A 14,041-nucleotide genomic window follows, 5' to 3' on the forward strand; every position below is an offset into this window, starting at 1 on the left:
GACTGGTACAGGAGGAAATTGCCCTCCTTCTCCAGCAGAGCATCTGGTAGATTAGAACCATGTACTTTTAGAACTGCAGTGCAGCTTCTTGCCACTAGGCCATCACAGCTTCCCCTCTATTTGCAACTTTTTGAGAAAGTTTCATAGTGCCTTCCATAGTGGTTGCACCATTTTACACTCCTACCAACAGTGAACAAGGGTTCCAGTTTCTCCACAACCTTTCCAGCCTTTGTTGTTTGCTGCTCTGTTGAATTATGCTATTCTTACTGGGGTTAGATGATATTTCTCATAATTGTTTTGATTTGCATCTCTCTTAGAGCTAGGGATTTTGAACACTTCTTCATGTGTTTGTTCACCATCTGAATGTCTTCTTTGAAGTATCTGTTCATATCCTGTGCCTATTTTGCAATTGAGTTGTTTATCTTGTTGTGGCATTCCTTCTGCTTTTGTAGTACTGTTTTGTTTTTAATTTTAATGCAGTAAATCAGTGCATGTCTAAAGAAAGAAAACTTGGCTGGATCCTATGCCGGCAGAATCAGCATATGGTCTCCTTCTCAGTTCTTTTATATGGCACCGCAGGAGCTTTCAATTGACTATTACCTTTAACCACAAAATTGAAACTATCTCTCTTTTAACCAAGGGATTACAAAGGCAGATTGATGTGCCTGAACTGATAATATGCTACCATTCCTTAAAACTCCCTGAGTTTAAGAAATTCTTAGTTTCTTATTCTTTCTGTCTTAATTGAATTAATATTTCATTTCGGTTATGGTGCTTATAGAAATTTTTATTTCTTAGTTTATAATAAAAAAGTCAAATATATTTTGTGAAAATGCATTAAAATAATATATTTTGGAGATCAGTGGATAGCCCAGAAGCCTCCTTCAAAAAATATGATCCTATGCTATGATCTTTCCTCTCTCTTTTCTCAGTACCCCTGCAGAAAGGAATTGAGCTACAAATGAACCCTATTTCCCCACTTTATGTATGAGAAAAAATAATGTATGTACGAGTTAAAATAATTCTTGTAAATTCTTCTGAATCACTAGTACAGGTAATCAATGTTGAAGAAAATCAGAAGCAGTAATTTGAGAAATCAATGTGGTGGAAACTGAAGCTGAAACGAAGTAAATTTCCCTGCATTCACCCTAAACCGGGGCTGCTTCTTGTTGTTGTTGTTGTTAGGTGCCATCTTGTCATCTGTGAACCATAACAACCCTATGACCAACAGATCTAAAACTTGCTTTACCTTGTTTCATCCTCATAATCTTTACCAGAGCATGGTATATTTTTAAATTTCTTCTGGACTCTTTTTGTTTCTTGTAGTAATGTCTTATGATTTTCTTGAAATAGATCTTTTGTGTATCTAGTTAGATTTACTCTCAAGTATTTTAATCTGTGGTTAGCCATTGTGATGGGTATTGTTTTTCTTAACTCCATTTCCATATTTGTCGCTATTGTTGTTATGTGTCGTCAAGTTGCATGCGACCCATAGCAATCTTATGTACAGCAGCTCTGAACCCTACCATGTCGTGAGCAAGTCTCACTAATTCCGACACACCAACCACCATTGCCCCAGTTACTGTATCAATTCATCTCATCCAGGGTCTTCCTCTCCTGTGCTGTCCCTCCACCCTTCTAAGCATGATGTCCTTCTTCAAGGACCGGCCACATACCCAAAGTATGTAAGAGGCAAAATCCTAGCCTCCAAAAGAGAAACTTGGTTTCACTCTCTCCAAGACAGACCTATTCGTTTTCCTGCAGCGAATGGTATATTGAAGACTCTTCTCCAACACCATAAGTTGAAGACATCGATAATTCTGTCATCCTTAGTCATTGTCCAGCTCTCTCAAGCATAACAAGTAATTGCAAAGACCATGACCTGCATTAGGCCCATCTCAGTCTCTAGACTGACATGGCTGTTTTTCAGCACTCAGCAGGTTTATTCCCAATGTAATTCATCTTTTGATTTCCTGACTGCTGGTGGTATGAGTGTTGATTATGGAGCCGAGCAAGCTGTAATTGTTAACAACCTCAATCTCTTCTCCATCTATCATGCTGCTGCCAGTTGGCCCAGTGGTGAGAATCATTGTCATTTTTTAAATTGAGATTGTAATGAAAGTTTATAGAGAACTTGGATTTCCATTCATTCATTGTTGCACATTTTCTTCCCTGCCCCCTCAGTTTGCTTTTCTCTTTGGGAAGAAAAAAAAATCCTTTCATTGTTGTACAATTCCCCACCCCTAGCCCAGTTCCCTTTACTATGCAGCACTTATTCTGGACTGTTATACAAATAATGCCTAATCATATATTCCTTCTAAGCAGTTCTTTTCCTCATCTGTTTCCGTGTTAAGCTTCAATATATATTGAAGACTACAATCCTTGACCTACTGTCACTTTTTTGTTACTTTGTCACTTTACAGGAATCCAATTGATTTTTGTATGTTGATTTTATATTCTGCAACTTTGCTGAATTGATTGACTATGTCCAGTTGTTTTCTCACTGAGTTTAGGTTTTTCTATGAATAATGAATACTATCATATCATCTGCATATAAGGATAACTTTATTTCATCTTTGCCAATTTGGATACCTCTTATTTCCTTCTCTTGTCTTATTGCTATCACTAAAGCTTGCAACACAATATTGAATAGGAGAGGTGATAATGGCCATCCTTTTCTAGTCCCTTTTCTCAATGGGAATGCCTTTAATCTCTCTCCATGTTGGCTCTTCTTTTCCATATATATCTTTTACTGTGTTGAGTAAATTCCCTTCCTTCCTATTTTGTTGAGTTGTTTAATCAGGAAGGAGTGTTGGATTTTTGTCAAAGAACTTTTCTGCATCAATTGATAGGATCATGTGGTTCTTGTTCTTTGCTTTGTTAATGTGATGAATTACACTGATTGTTTTTCTTAATGTTGAACCATCCTTGCATACCTGTTATAAATTCCACTTGGTCATGGTGAGTTTGGGGGTTTTGTTTTGTTCTGTTTTGTTTAGTGTACTGTTTAATTCATTTGGAAGCAAGAGTGGCATCCACTTCCTAAACATCATGCCTCTGGAAACTCTACATACTTTGATAAATGACAATAGTTATAGAAAGACTTCAGGTCTTTCGTTCATAGTGTTGCTATGAATCATGCTCCAGTTAATACTTGTAACACGTGTAACAGTTCTTCTCTGAACGTTGATGAAATTCACTAGTAAAACCATCTGGTCCAGGGCATTTTTTGTTGGAACTTATGTTATTACCTGTTTCATCTTTTGTAATGAGTCTGTTCCAGTGTTCTACTTTGGTTTGTATCAGTTTAGGTAGGTTGTGACTTTCTAAGTATTTGTCCATTTCCTCTAGATTTTCATGTTTGTTTGAGTATCGTTATTCCTAATATTCCATTGTTAACCTTTTTATTTTAGTTGGTTCTCTTGTAACATTGACTCTCTTATCTCTTAATCAGATTAATTTTTGTGTCTTTTCTTTCTTTTCCTTTGTTAGTTTTGCTAGTGGTTTGTAGATTTTTTTTTAACTTTTTGGAAGAATCAACTCCTAGTCTTGTTGATGGTTTCCATTTTTTCTGTTTTTCATATATTTCTGCCTTAATTTTTATCATTTCTGTTTTTTGGTGGAGGGGAAGTAATCCAATGTGCATGCATGGAACATTCTCCAGATTTTCTTACTATTATTTTTCATCTTTTTTGAGATGTTGGGTTAAAGAATCAGTTATCTTTTTTTTTTTTCCTTTCCTTTTCATTTGTTTGCTAATTGCTATAAATTGACCCCTAATTACTGCTTTGGCTATTTCCCAGAAGTTTTGGTAAGTTGTGTTTTCATTGCCCGTTGTTTCAAGAAACTTTTATTTCATTGTTTTATTTCTTCTATTATCCACTCTTGTTCAAGCAAGGTTTTGTTCAACCTTCAAATGTGTGTTTTATTTTCCTTTATCCTCTTATTAATTTCTACTTTTGTAGCATTGTGGTCTGAGAAGATGCTTTGAGTTATTTCTAAGCTTTTTAAAAATTTATTGATGTTTGCTTTTTACCTTAAATGTGATATAATCTGGAGAATGTTCCATGCACATTGGAGAAGAAGATATTCTGTGTTTTGGGGGGGGGTGTATTAGTCTGTATCCATGAGGTCAAGTTAGTTTATTGACTGATTTAATTCTTCAAGATCTTTGTTGAGTTTCTTTCTGAAAGTTCTATCTTTTCTTGAGGTGGTGTATTGAAGTGTCCTACTACTATCGTCCAGGTAAAGGTTCCACATGAACATAATCAAGTGCTCTGGGATTCCCATTCTTCTCAGTGTCAGCCATAACCTCTCATGATCCACACAATCAAACACCTTTGCATAGTCAATAAAGCACAAATAGACATTCTTCTGGCATTTCTTACTTTCAGCCAGGATCCATCTGACATCAGCAATGATATCGCTGATGCTATGGCCTCTTCTAAATCCTACCTCAACTTCTGGAAGTTCCTTATCTATGAATTGTTCTAGCCGTTTTTGAATGATCTTCAGCAGTATTTTGCTTGCATGTGATATGAATGATATTGTTTGATAGTTTCCACATTCAGTTGGATCACCTTTCTTGAACAGAGAGAGGAACACTGCATGGTTTGGAAGGAAGTGCACTAGGGTTGTATTCTCTTTCCATACCTATTCAGTCTGTTTACTGAGCAAACTATCCAAGAAGCTGGACTCTATGAGGAAGAGTGGAACATCAGGATTGGAGGGAGACTCATCAATAATCTGTATTATGCAGATGACACAACCTCACTTGCTGAAAGTGAAGAGGGAATGAAGCCTTTTGTGTGAATTGCATCTCAGTGTCAGGAAAATGAAGATTGCTTACCACTAGATCAATAGGCAGCATTATGATGGATGGAGGGCAGATTGAAACAGCTTCATCTTGCTTGGATCTACAATTAATACTCTTGGTACGAGTAATTAGGAAATAAGGAGACTCACGACACTGAGAAAATCTTCAGTTAGGGACCTTTCCAAATTATTGAGGAGTAATGATGTCACTTTGAAGACTAAGATGTGTCTGATACAGACCATAGTCTTTCCTATTACTAGAGAGCTGGACAATGGATAAGGATGACTGAAAGAGAATTGATGTCTTTGAGCTGTGGTATTGGAGAACACTGGACATCCCATGGACAACCAAGAAAATGAACAAATATGTCTTGGTGAAGGTGCAGTTGGAGTGCTCTTTGGAGGTAAGAATGACGAGGCTTTGCCTAACATACTTTGGACATGTTGCTAGGAAGTGCTATTCCTTGGAGAAAGACACGACTTTGGGAAGGGTGGAGGGTCAGCAAAGGAGAGGAAAACCCTCAACCAGGTGGATTGATACAGTGACTGCTGCAGTGGCCTCTTGTGTGTCAAGAAGTGTGAGGATGGCGCAGGATAGAAAAGGTTCACATTTTTATTCATAAGGTTGCTATGAGTCATGCTCGACTTGACCACCTAACAACAACCTCTACTACTATTGTGGTGCTGTCATTTCAGCTCTGTTAACATTTGTTTGCAGCCCTATCATTTGGTGAGTAGATATTTATTATGGCTATATCCTCTTGTTCTATTGACCTTATAAGCATTATGTAGTGACCTTCCTTGTTCTTTGTGATGGTTTTTACACTCAAATCTATCTTCTCAGAGATTAATATCACCACTCCTGCTTTTTTTCCAGTTGCCATTTGCTTGGTATATTATTTTTCCCCCACCCTTTTATTTTTAATCTTTTATTTTCATTTTTTAACTGTGTCTGTTGTAGACAGCATATTGATGGGTTTTATTTTTAATCTGATCTACCACTCTTTCTCTCTTCAGTGGTGCATTTAAACTGTTCACATTCAGTGTAATTATTGAGAGACAAGGTTTTATTGTTATCATTTTGTATAGTTCTTTTTGTTGTTGTTGCTGGTTACTTTGGTCCATCGTGCTTTCTCTGTGGCATCTCTCTAAAAAGGACTTCTCTCAGTATTTCCTGAAATACTGGTCTTGTTTTTACAAACTCCCCTAGCTTTTGCCTTTCTGAGAATATTCATCATATTTGGTAGTTTTGCTGGGTACAATATTCTTGCTTGATAATTTTTTGAGCGTTTGAGATAGGTCATTCCATTGTCTTCTTGCTTTCATGGTTTCTGCTGAGAAACTGATACTTAGTCTTATTTGCTCTTTCTTATAAATTACTCTTTGTTTCTCTCTAGCTGCTTTTAGAATTCTTTCCTTATCTTTGGTTCTGGCAAATTTGCCTATGACATGCTTTGGTGTTTTTCTTTTGGGATTTGTTCTATATGGAATTCACTCAGCTTCTTGTGTGTATATTCTCTGTTTCTTCATTATGCCTGGAAAATTTTCTTCTAGTAATTCTTCCACAACTTTCTCAGTGCCTTTATTTGCTTCTTCCTGTTCTGGAATTCCAAATATGTGCATTTTTTTTTTTTGTTTCGGGTTTTTGTTGGGTTGTTGTGTTTTGGGTTTTTTGGAGGGTGTATCACATTATTCTTAGGCTTTCTTCTTTTTCATTCCTTTTTTTTATTCTAGCACATCAGTCCTGTGAATTCTTCTATTTCGCTGGTTCTGTGTTCCATCTCTTCACCTGTGCTCCTATGTCCCTCCAGCATGTTGACATCATCTGAAACTTTGGTGCTCATATTTTGGATTGTGGTTTCTTGTTTTTCAAGAGCCTTTAATGCCTTGTTTGTTTTATTTGCATTGCCTTAGACAGGTGTGTTGGTGTGGGTTTTTTTTTTTTAAATTCCTCTTGTCCTTTTGGATAATTTTCAGCAGAATTTTGCGTGCATGTCATGTTAATGATATTGTTTGATAATTTCCACACTCTTTCAAGTCACCTTTCTTTGGAATGGGAGCAAATATGGATCTCTTCCAGTCAGTTGGCCAGATGGTTGTTATCCAGATTTCTTGGCACAACTTGGTGAGCTCACCCAGGTCAGCATCTGTTTGTTGAAATATGGCAATTGATATGCTGTCAATTCCTGGGGCCTTGCTTTTGCCAATTCTTTCAGAACAGCTTGAACTTCTCATCACAGACTCTTGCTCCTATGTTACTTCATGAAATTCTTCTGTTTCAGCCAATTCCTTTTGGTACAGTGACAATGTATACTTTCTATCTTCTTTTTATGCTTCCCAGATCATTTACTCTTCTGTCCAAAGCTTCCTTAAGTATTGCAACTTGAGGCTTGAATTTGTTCTTCAGTTACTTCAGCTTAAGAAATGCTAAGCGAGTTTGGCCCTTTTGATTTTCTGACTCCAGCTCTTTGCACATTTCGTTATAATACTTTACTTTGTCTTCCCGAACTGCCCTTTGAAATCTTCTGTTCAACTCCTTCTTGATTTCTTCCCTTTGCTTTGGCTTCTTGACCCTCTAGTGAAATATTCAGAGTCTCATCTGACCTCCTCTGTCTTTGTAATGACCTTTTGCATTCTTCATGGTTGATATTCTTCATAACCTCCCACAGCTCATCTGGTCTTCTCTCTTTGGTGTTCCAGGCCTTAAATCTGTTCCTGAGATGGTTTTGAAATTTGAATGGGATAGACTCAAGGTCAGATTTTGGTTCCTGTGGATTTTATTTCATTTTCTTTAACTTCAGCTTGAACTTGCTTATGAATAGTTGGTGGTCTTTTCCACAGTCAGAATCTTGCCTCATTTTAACTGTTGATACTGAACTTCTCCAGTAAATCTTTCCACAGATGTTTTCGATCTGATTCCAATGCGTACTATCCATGTGTATAGCCTGTTTTGTGTTTCTTATAAAAAGTATTTTCAATGGTTTAGAACAGGCTGTGGTACTAGGGATATTATAGCTAATGTTAGATGGATCTTGGCTGAAAGCAGACAGTACCAGAGGAATATCTATCAGTGTTTCATTGACTGTGCAAAGGCATTTGACTGTGTGGATCACTACAAACTGTGGCTAACTCTGAGAAGAATGGGAATCTCAGACCACTTAATTGCACCTATACAAAACCTATACTTAGACCAGGAGACAGTCAACAGAACAAAGCAGGGAAACATTCAAAATCAGGAAGGACATATGCCAGGGATGTATCCTTTCTCCATATATTTTTAATCCATATGCCAAACAGATCATCTGAGAGGCTAGGCTCTGTGAGGAGGAGTGTGGCATCATCATTGGAGAAAGATTCATCAACAGACTACTTTATGCAGCTGATACAACCCTGCTTGCTGAAACTGAGGAGGACCTGAAGCACCTGCTGCAGAAGGTCAAGGACTGAAGCTTAAATATGGATCGAAGCTCAATATCAAGAAAATGAAGATTCTCACCACTTGGCCAAATGGCAGCATCATGATAGATGATTGAAGAGATTGGAATTGTTTACAGCTTCAATTTGCTTGACTCCACAACCAATACTCTTGGTACCAGCAGCAAGGAAATAAAAGATGAATTGCATTAGGAAAGTTTGTCAGGGACCTCTCCAGAATATTGAAGAGCAGTGATGTCAGTCTGGAGACTCAGGTGCACCTGATCCAGAGTATAGTCTTCACAATTACTTGCTATGTGTTAGAAAGCTGGACAATTACTAGGGATGATAGAAAGATAATTAATGTCTTTGGGTTGTGGTGCTGGAGAAGAGTATTGAATACACCATGGACTCTAGGAAAACAAACAGGTTTGTCCTGGAGAGAGTAAAACCAGGCTGCTCCTTGGAAGCAAGAATTCTGAAGCTTCGTCTGACATACTTTGGACATGTTGCAAGGAGGGACCAGTCCTTGGAGAGTGACATCATGTTTGGAAGTGTAAGGGACAGCACAAGCGAGGAAGACCCTCAATGAGATGGATTGATTCAGTGACTGGGGTGATGGGAATAGGTGTGTCACAGACAGTAAGGTTGGCACAAGATAGAGCACAGTTGAGAACTTTTGTATATAGGGTCACTATCAGTGACAAGTGGCTGGACAGCACATAACAATAACGACAACTAGGCTTTTGCTTGTTGAGTACTATAATTCTTCGAGTTTATCTTTTACCCATTGAGAATATTCAATCATTGTTCTTTTCAATTCTGTATCAGCGAGTTCTATCACACCTTCCGGCTTCAGGAAATCCATTGGTTCTAAGTTTTAATCACTTTTTTGGGGTGATGTCTTCTTTTGGTTTTGTAGGGTGTGATTTAGTTCGCTTCTTCCATATCATTGCTATGGTAGAGTTTTTCATTCCTGGGACCTTAGGAAGGCCTTGGTTCTTCTAAATTTGGCTCAGGAATTCACTGATCCAGAGGAGGGAAGAGCAGCGCATCTGCCCAAATTTTTCTGATCTTTGTCTCAAGGGAAGGCTTGTTTCCGTTTGGAACAGAGACAACCTGTGAATTATCAGCCTTCTCAGCCAGGCAACTGCTGCACCTGGGCTAGGTCCAAATAGTCCACAGATCAAGTACTGGCTCTGCGATAGGCCAGCATTACCACGGTGGTGTTCAGGAAGGAAATGGCTTCAGCTGTAGTATTGGTGTTCCTGCACAGGACAGCAGGGTGGCTACAGCCTGAGCTGGTCTCCATGTGGTGGGCTGGTCTGGTCTAATGCACTGACATGGTCTATCTGGTGTACTGGCAAGGTCTGTCTATGCATTGGCATGACTGGTCTAGTGACCTGGTGTGGCCAGTCTAGTGTGCTGGTGTGATTGATCTAGGGAGGCAGCTCAAGCTATACCTGTGTTAACATGAAAAAATATATTGTCTGATGTTATCTTTCATTTTGCCCTCCATGGAATTTCTTTGTTCTCAGATTGCTTTAAAAACTTCTCTCCAGTTTTGAGTCATTTGGTTATGATGTTGTGTTGTGTGTTGTTAAGTGTTGTCCAGTCATAAGCGACTCATAGCAACCCTATAAATGAAAATCCTCAACACTTGCGTGCGTGACTTTAATCCTTTCTCCAGGTTCATAGGGTTTCTGGAGGCAAGCTGTTTACGGAAGTGGATGCCTCTCCTGCTTCCAAGTTTGGTTATGATAGGCCTTGATATAATGGTCTTCATACTTTTTGGTTCTTGGTGTTTTGCATAGCTTCCTACATCTGTGAGCTTATATTTTTAATAAATTTCTAAAGTTTTTAACCATTTCTTCATTTCCTTTTTTTTCCCCTCACCCTTCTCCTCCACAGACACCAATGACCTGTAGTTTAGTTGAGGTTATCCCACATTCACTGAGGCTCTCTTTAGGTATGCACCTTTTGGATCATTTTGTGTGTGGTTCATGTATTGCTCTGCTTGAAAATGGTCTTCTGCAGCATCTAATTTGCTGTGAACCCCATCCAGTGTAGTTTTCATCTGAGACATTGTAGTTATTGCCATTCATTTTCTTTCAAGATTTTTTTATCTTTCATGTCTTTTTCATTTTTAAACTGTTTAGCTTGAGAATGTAACATCATTACCTTTTCTGATGCCTATTGGCATTCCTAACAACCATGTTAGTGTTAGGTTGATTTTAATTAGTTTATTTGTTCCTCCTCATACTATATGCAGTGTGTTTCCTGCCTCTTTGCATGGCCATCAATTTTTGATCTGATGGCAGTAATTGTGAATATTTCTTTGTTGGTTACTAGTGTTTTATATTTCTTTCCTGGGCTTTGATTTTGCAGGTGGATTTAAGTAACTTGATTGTTTGCCTTTGAGATCCAGTGTTCTCTTGCTTTTGTAGATTCTAGAAGCTCATTCTGAGTAATGATTTTAGATATTCTTAATAGTGTGATGCTTTCCAGAATTAAGAAGAAGAAAGAGCTGGAACGTTATGCTGAAGAACAGAGGATCCAAAGAATGACTGATCCTGATGAACTGTATTCAGGGGATAAGATGAGCGAGATCTTAGCCCAGCTACAACTGGAAGAAATAAAAGGAGAAAGAGAACAACGGAAACAGAGAGAAAAGGAAAACAGAAGGTACTTTTTCAAATTCTGCATGAAATTCTGGCTCTAGAGAAGACGTAGTGGAAGGTGGAGTTCTCTGTGTTTCTCACAACTTCCTGTTCAGACAACAGCTGAATGTGTCTTCTCACACTTTTCTTCAGTGAGGTTTACAGAACTTCACCAGATTCTTGATTGCCTAATACCCCCAAGAGAATTGTTCTGTCTCATTGCTGTTGAGTTGGAACCAGCTGACAGCAGACCCTCCCAGCAGATATCAGGGCACTGATTTGAGTTGATTCCCTGTGGAACTGTCCATAAGGTTTCCAAGGCTGCAAATCTTTGCAGTAGCAGGTACCTCTCCCTTCTCCTGTGGGGAGGTTGGTGGGGTCAAATCTTTTGGTTGACAGATGAATGCTTTTAAATATTGTAGGACCACGTCACCTTTAAAGTTAAAGACAAAGGCTGGCCATTAAAAACAGTTAAAGTGCAGCAGTTAAAATCTGATCTGTTCATTCTGTGAACATGCTCACTCTTTTCCTAGCTCACTTTCTCTGATAAGACTGTATTTTTCTAGGTATGTAGAAGCTTTAAGGGCCCAGATCCAAGAGAAAATGCTCCTCTGTAACATTCGTTTACCTCCACTGTGCTGTTGTGGTCCTGAGTTTTGGGATGCTCATCCTGATACCTGTGCCAACAATTGTATTTTCTACAAAAACCACAGAGGTAAGTGTTTTGAAGAGTAATTTGAAAGTAATAAAAGTAGTAGTAGTAATTTAGTATATATATATATATACACACATATATATGTATATATACATGTATATATGTATATATATATTATATAGTGTTTACTATATGAGAAACTCTTTATAACACATATAAAACCCTATGAGACAATAAAATACTTGCTTTTCACTTTGATATCTTCTACATTTATGCTTGAGAAAGAATTCAGTCTTATGCCACTTTAGGGGGACATGGGTTCTAGATCCTGCTTTAACTAAAGAATATTAGAACTTGCCTCTTATGGCTATCTAAGCAAAGGCTCCATTGTCTTGAATTCCCTGATATCCAAAGACTTACTTAAGGCAGATTTATTTCCACATAAATCTACAGTAGACTATGAGGTCTATGAGGAGATTCTGAGAAACGGAATCTTTACCTTCAGTCCTAGCAGGAGAAAACAGACCCCTTCTTATTATCTGTAATCTTTATTTCCACTGTCCTTTTAAATGTTTGGATTTAATAGTCCAAAGATTAAATGTTTCCAATATCAGTATCTCTAGTGCCCCATCTGTATGATCTGAGCTACTTGCCATTCCTGTGAGTTTTAGTTTTAAAAAACCCAAATCTGGTCATGCCATTCCCTTCTTCTAAAGCTTCTTGGGTTTTTCATTACTAAGTACAGAGTGCTTATAAAGGCTTGTTTTTCATTTGGCCTCAGGTCACACTCCCGACTTAACAAGCATGCTACTCTCTTCACACATTCATTTCTCTGACTAGAATGTATGCTATTCTTTCACTCTTCTTCAAGACCTGTCTTAAGTGTTACCATTACTAGAAACCCTAGAATACTCTCTTGGTCATTCATTAATTCATTCATTCATTCCCAGCTGCATTCTATGATATATCTGATTCAAGTTGTACACTGCAATTTAATTCTTTTTGTATCTATCTTCTCCAATATCTTCTCTGCCCTCACAGAGTGCTTGGTGTGTAGTAAGTACTCAGTAAGTATTTTTTCAATGGATAGTTATATTTAGTTAGTACTTAAGGAATTCTGGGTCGAGAAGAATTACTGACAGAGGAACACAATGGGGCAAGTTGTTTAGAATGTGATTTCACTCATCACCCTATCTGTCTTTATTTGCAGCATATTCTCGGGCACTTCATTCAGTGTTGAGTTCCTGTGATATTCCTGAAGGAAACTCGGCTCTTCGAATTGCCCTTCATAATTTTGCTTCTGAGAACCAAAGAGTGTTGAAAAATTTGAAACAGTAGCTTGAAATCAACTAGTAGTAATAGCAGTCCTTATTTAAAATCAGTCTTGAGAGGTTATGTGGGAAAAACAGTTAAGGTGTCTTGGATGTATAACTCTGGAAAGAAGAGCTACCCCAGAATAGCTGTCCCTGTAATTTGTCCTGGCCAGAATGGCAGTCTCAGACTTGAGACCGAGACTGAACGTTGGCTTCCAGATGGCTCTCTGTGCTGTGAGCCCCCTGGAGCTTGTTGCTTTAGAACATGGCCAGTCAGGCCAGTCACCTTCCACTTAACTTTGTTGTGATCCAGAAGAGGTCATGAGAAATCTTTTATATAATTCTGCTTCTCATCCATCTAACGCTGTATCTTTCAGTTGATAGAATTTAAAGTATCTGGACAAAGCAGAATAAGTGATGAACCTAGTTCTTGAGCATCAGTGACCATGCATTGCTATAGCTCCCTTAATTGTGTATAATAATTGGAGAGGAGAAGACTCGAAATTTGGTACACATTTTCCCCTTAAAATTGTTTATCATATTTTTATTCATTTCCTCTTTCTTGATTCACTGACATGGCATGCAGAAGTTTTTAATTTACATGTAGAGATTTTTATTGAGAAAAACCTAATAAACCATCTGTCATTTAAGCATATTTTATGTCAAATAATTGTGACATTTCAGAAAGTGATTAGAAGGCAAAGTAATAAAGTCCTGCCTTATTATTCTGTTTTTAAATAATGTGGTGAATTGCATGCCTGAAAAATGACATAAAAATGGCTGAATTGTATGAATTTGGTATTTCTTTACAACATTTTCTGACATAAAATTTGCAGAGGTATACTATGATGAATTAAATTTAAACCTGAGCAATTACTTCTCCTGTTCCTGATGTTAAATGATGTTTAATGGTTAATGATATTTAACTTTGGTTATATCTCTAAAAAGGTCATTGAAAACAAGAATCAAAATTAACCTATGTGACAAGATTGACTGGTTATTTACCAAATTGATTATCCAGCAGAGTAAAAAAAATATTGTAATTGTATCCTTGATTCAGCCTTTAAATAAAATAAAACTTATATTATTTTTTAGCAACATTACTGTGATATAATTCACACACCATTGAGCTTACTGATTTCAATTGTACAATTCAGTGGGTTTTTGCATGTCCACACAATTGT

At 37.6% G+C, this 14,041-nt stretch overlaps 1 protein-coding gene across 1 annotated transcript in view; it reads left to right on the forward strand.

Annotated features, from left to right (window-relative positions):
- CCDC15 (coiled-coil domain containing 15) overlaps nucleotides 1–12,882 on the forward strand; it is a 176,689-nt gene extending 163,807 nt beyond the window's left edge. Inside the window, exons 16-18 of the mRNA XM_006892846.1 lie at nucleotides 10,738–10,914; nucleotides 11,456–11,604; nucleotides 12,755–12,882. Coding sequence (XP_006892908.1) covers nucleotides 10,738–10,914; nucleotides 11,456–11,604; nucleotides 12,755–12,882 — 454 coding nt within the window. The remainder of the gene's footprint in view (nucleotides 1–10,737; nucleotides 10,915–11,455; nucleotides 11,605–12,754) is intronic.
- The last annotated feature ends 1,159 nt before the right edge of the window (nucleotides 12,883–14,041 follow it).

The sequence above is a fragment of the Elephantulus edwardii genome, unplaced genomic scaffold (genome assembly GCF_000299155.1).
Source record: "Elephantulus edwardii isolate Elephantulus edwardi_28Jun2011 unplaced genomic scaffold, EleEdw1.0 scaffold00120, whole genome shotgun sequence".
Taxonomy (NCBI): domain Eukaryota; kingdom Metazoa; phylum Chordata; class Mammalia; order Macroscelidea; family Macroscelididae; genus Elephantulus; species Elephantulus edwardii.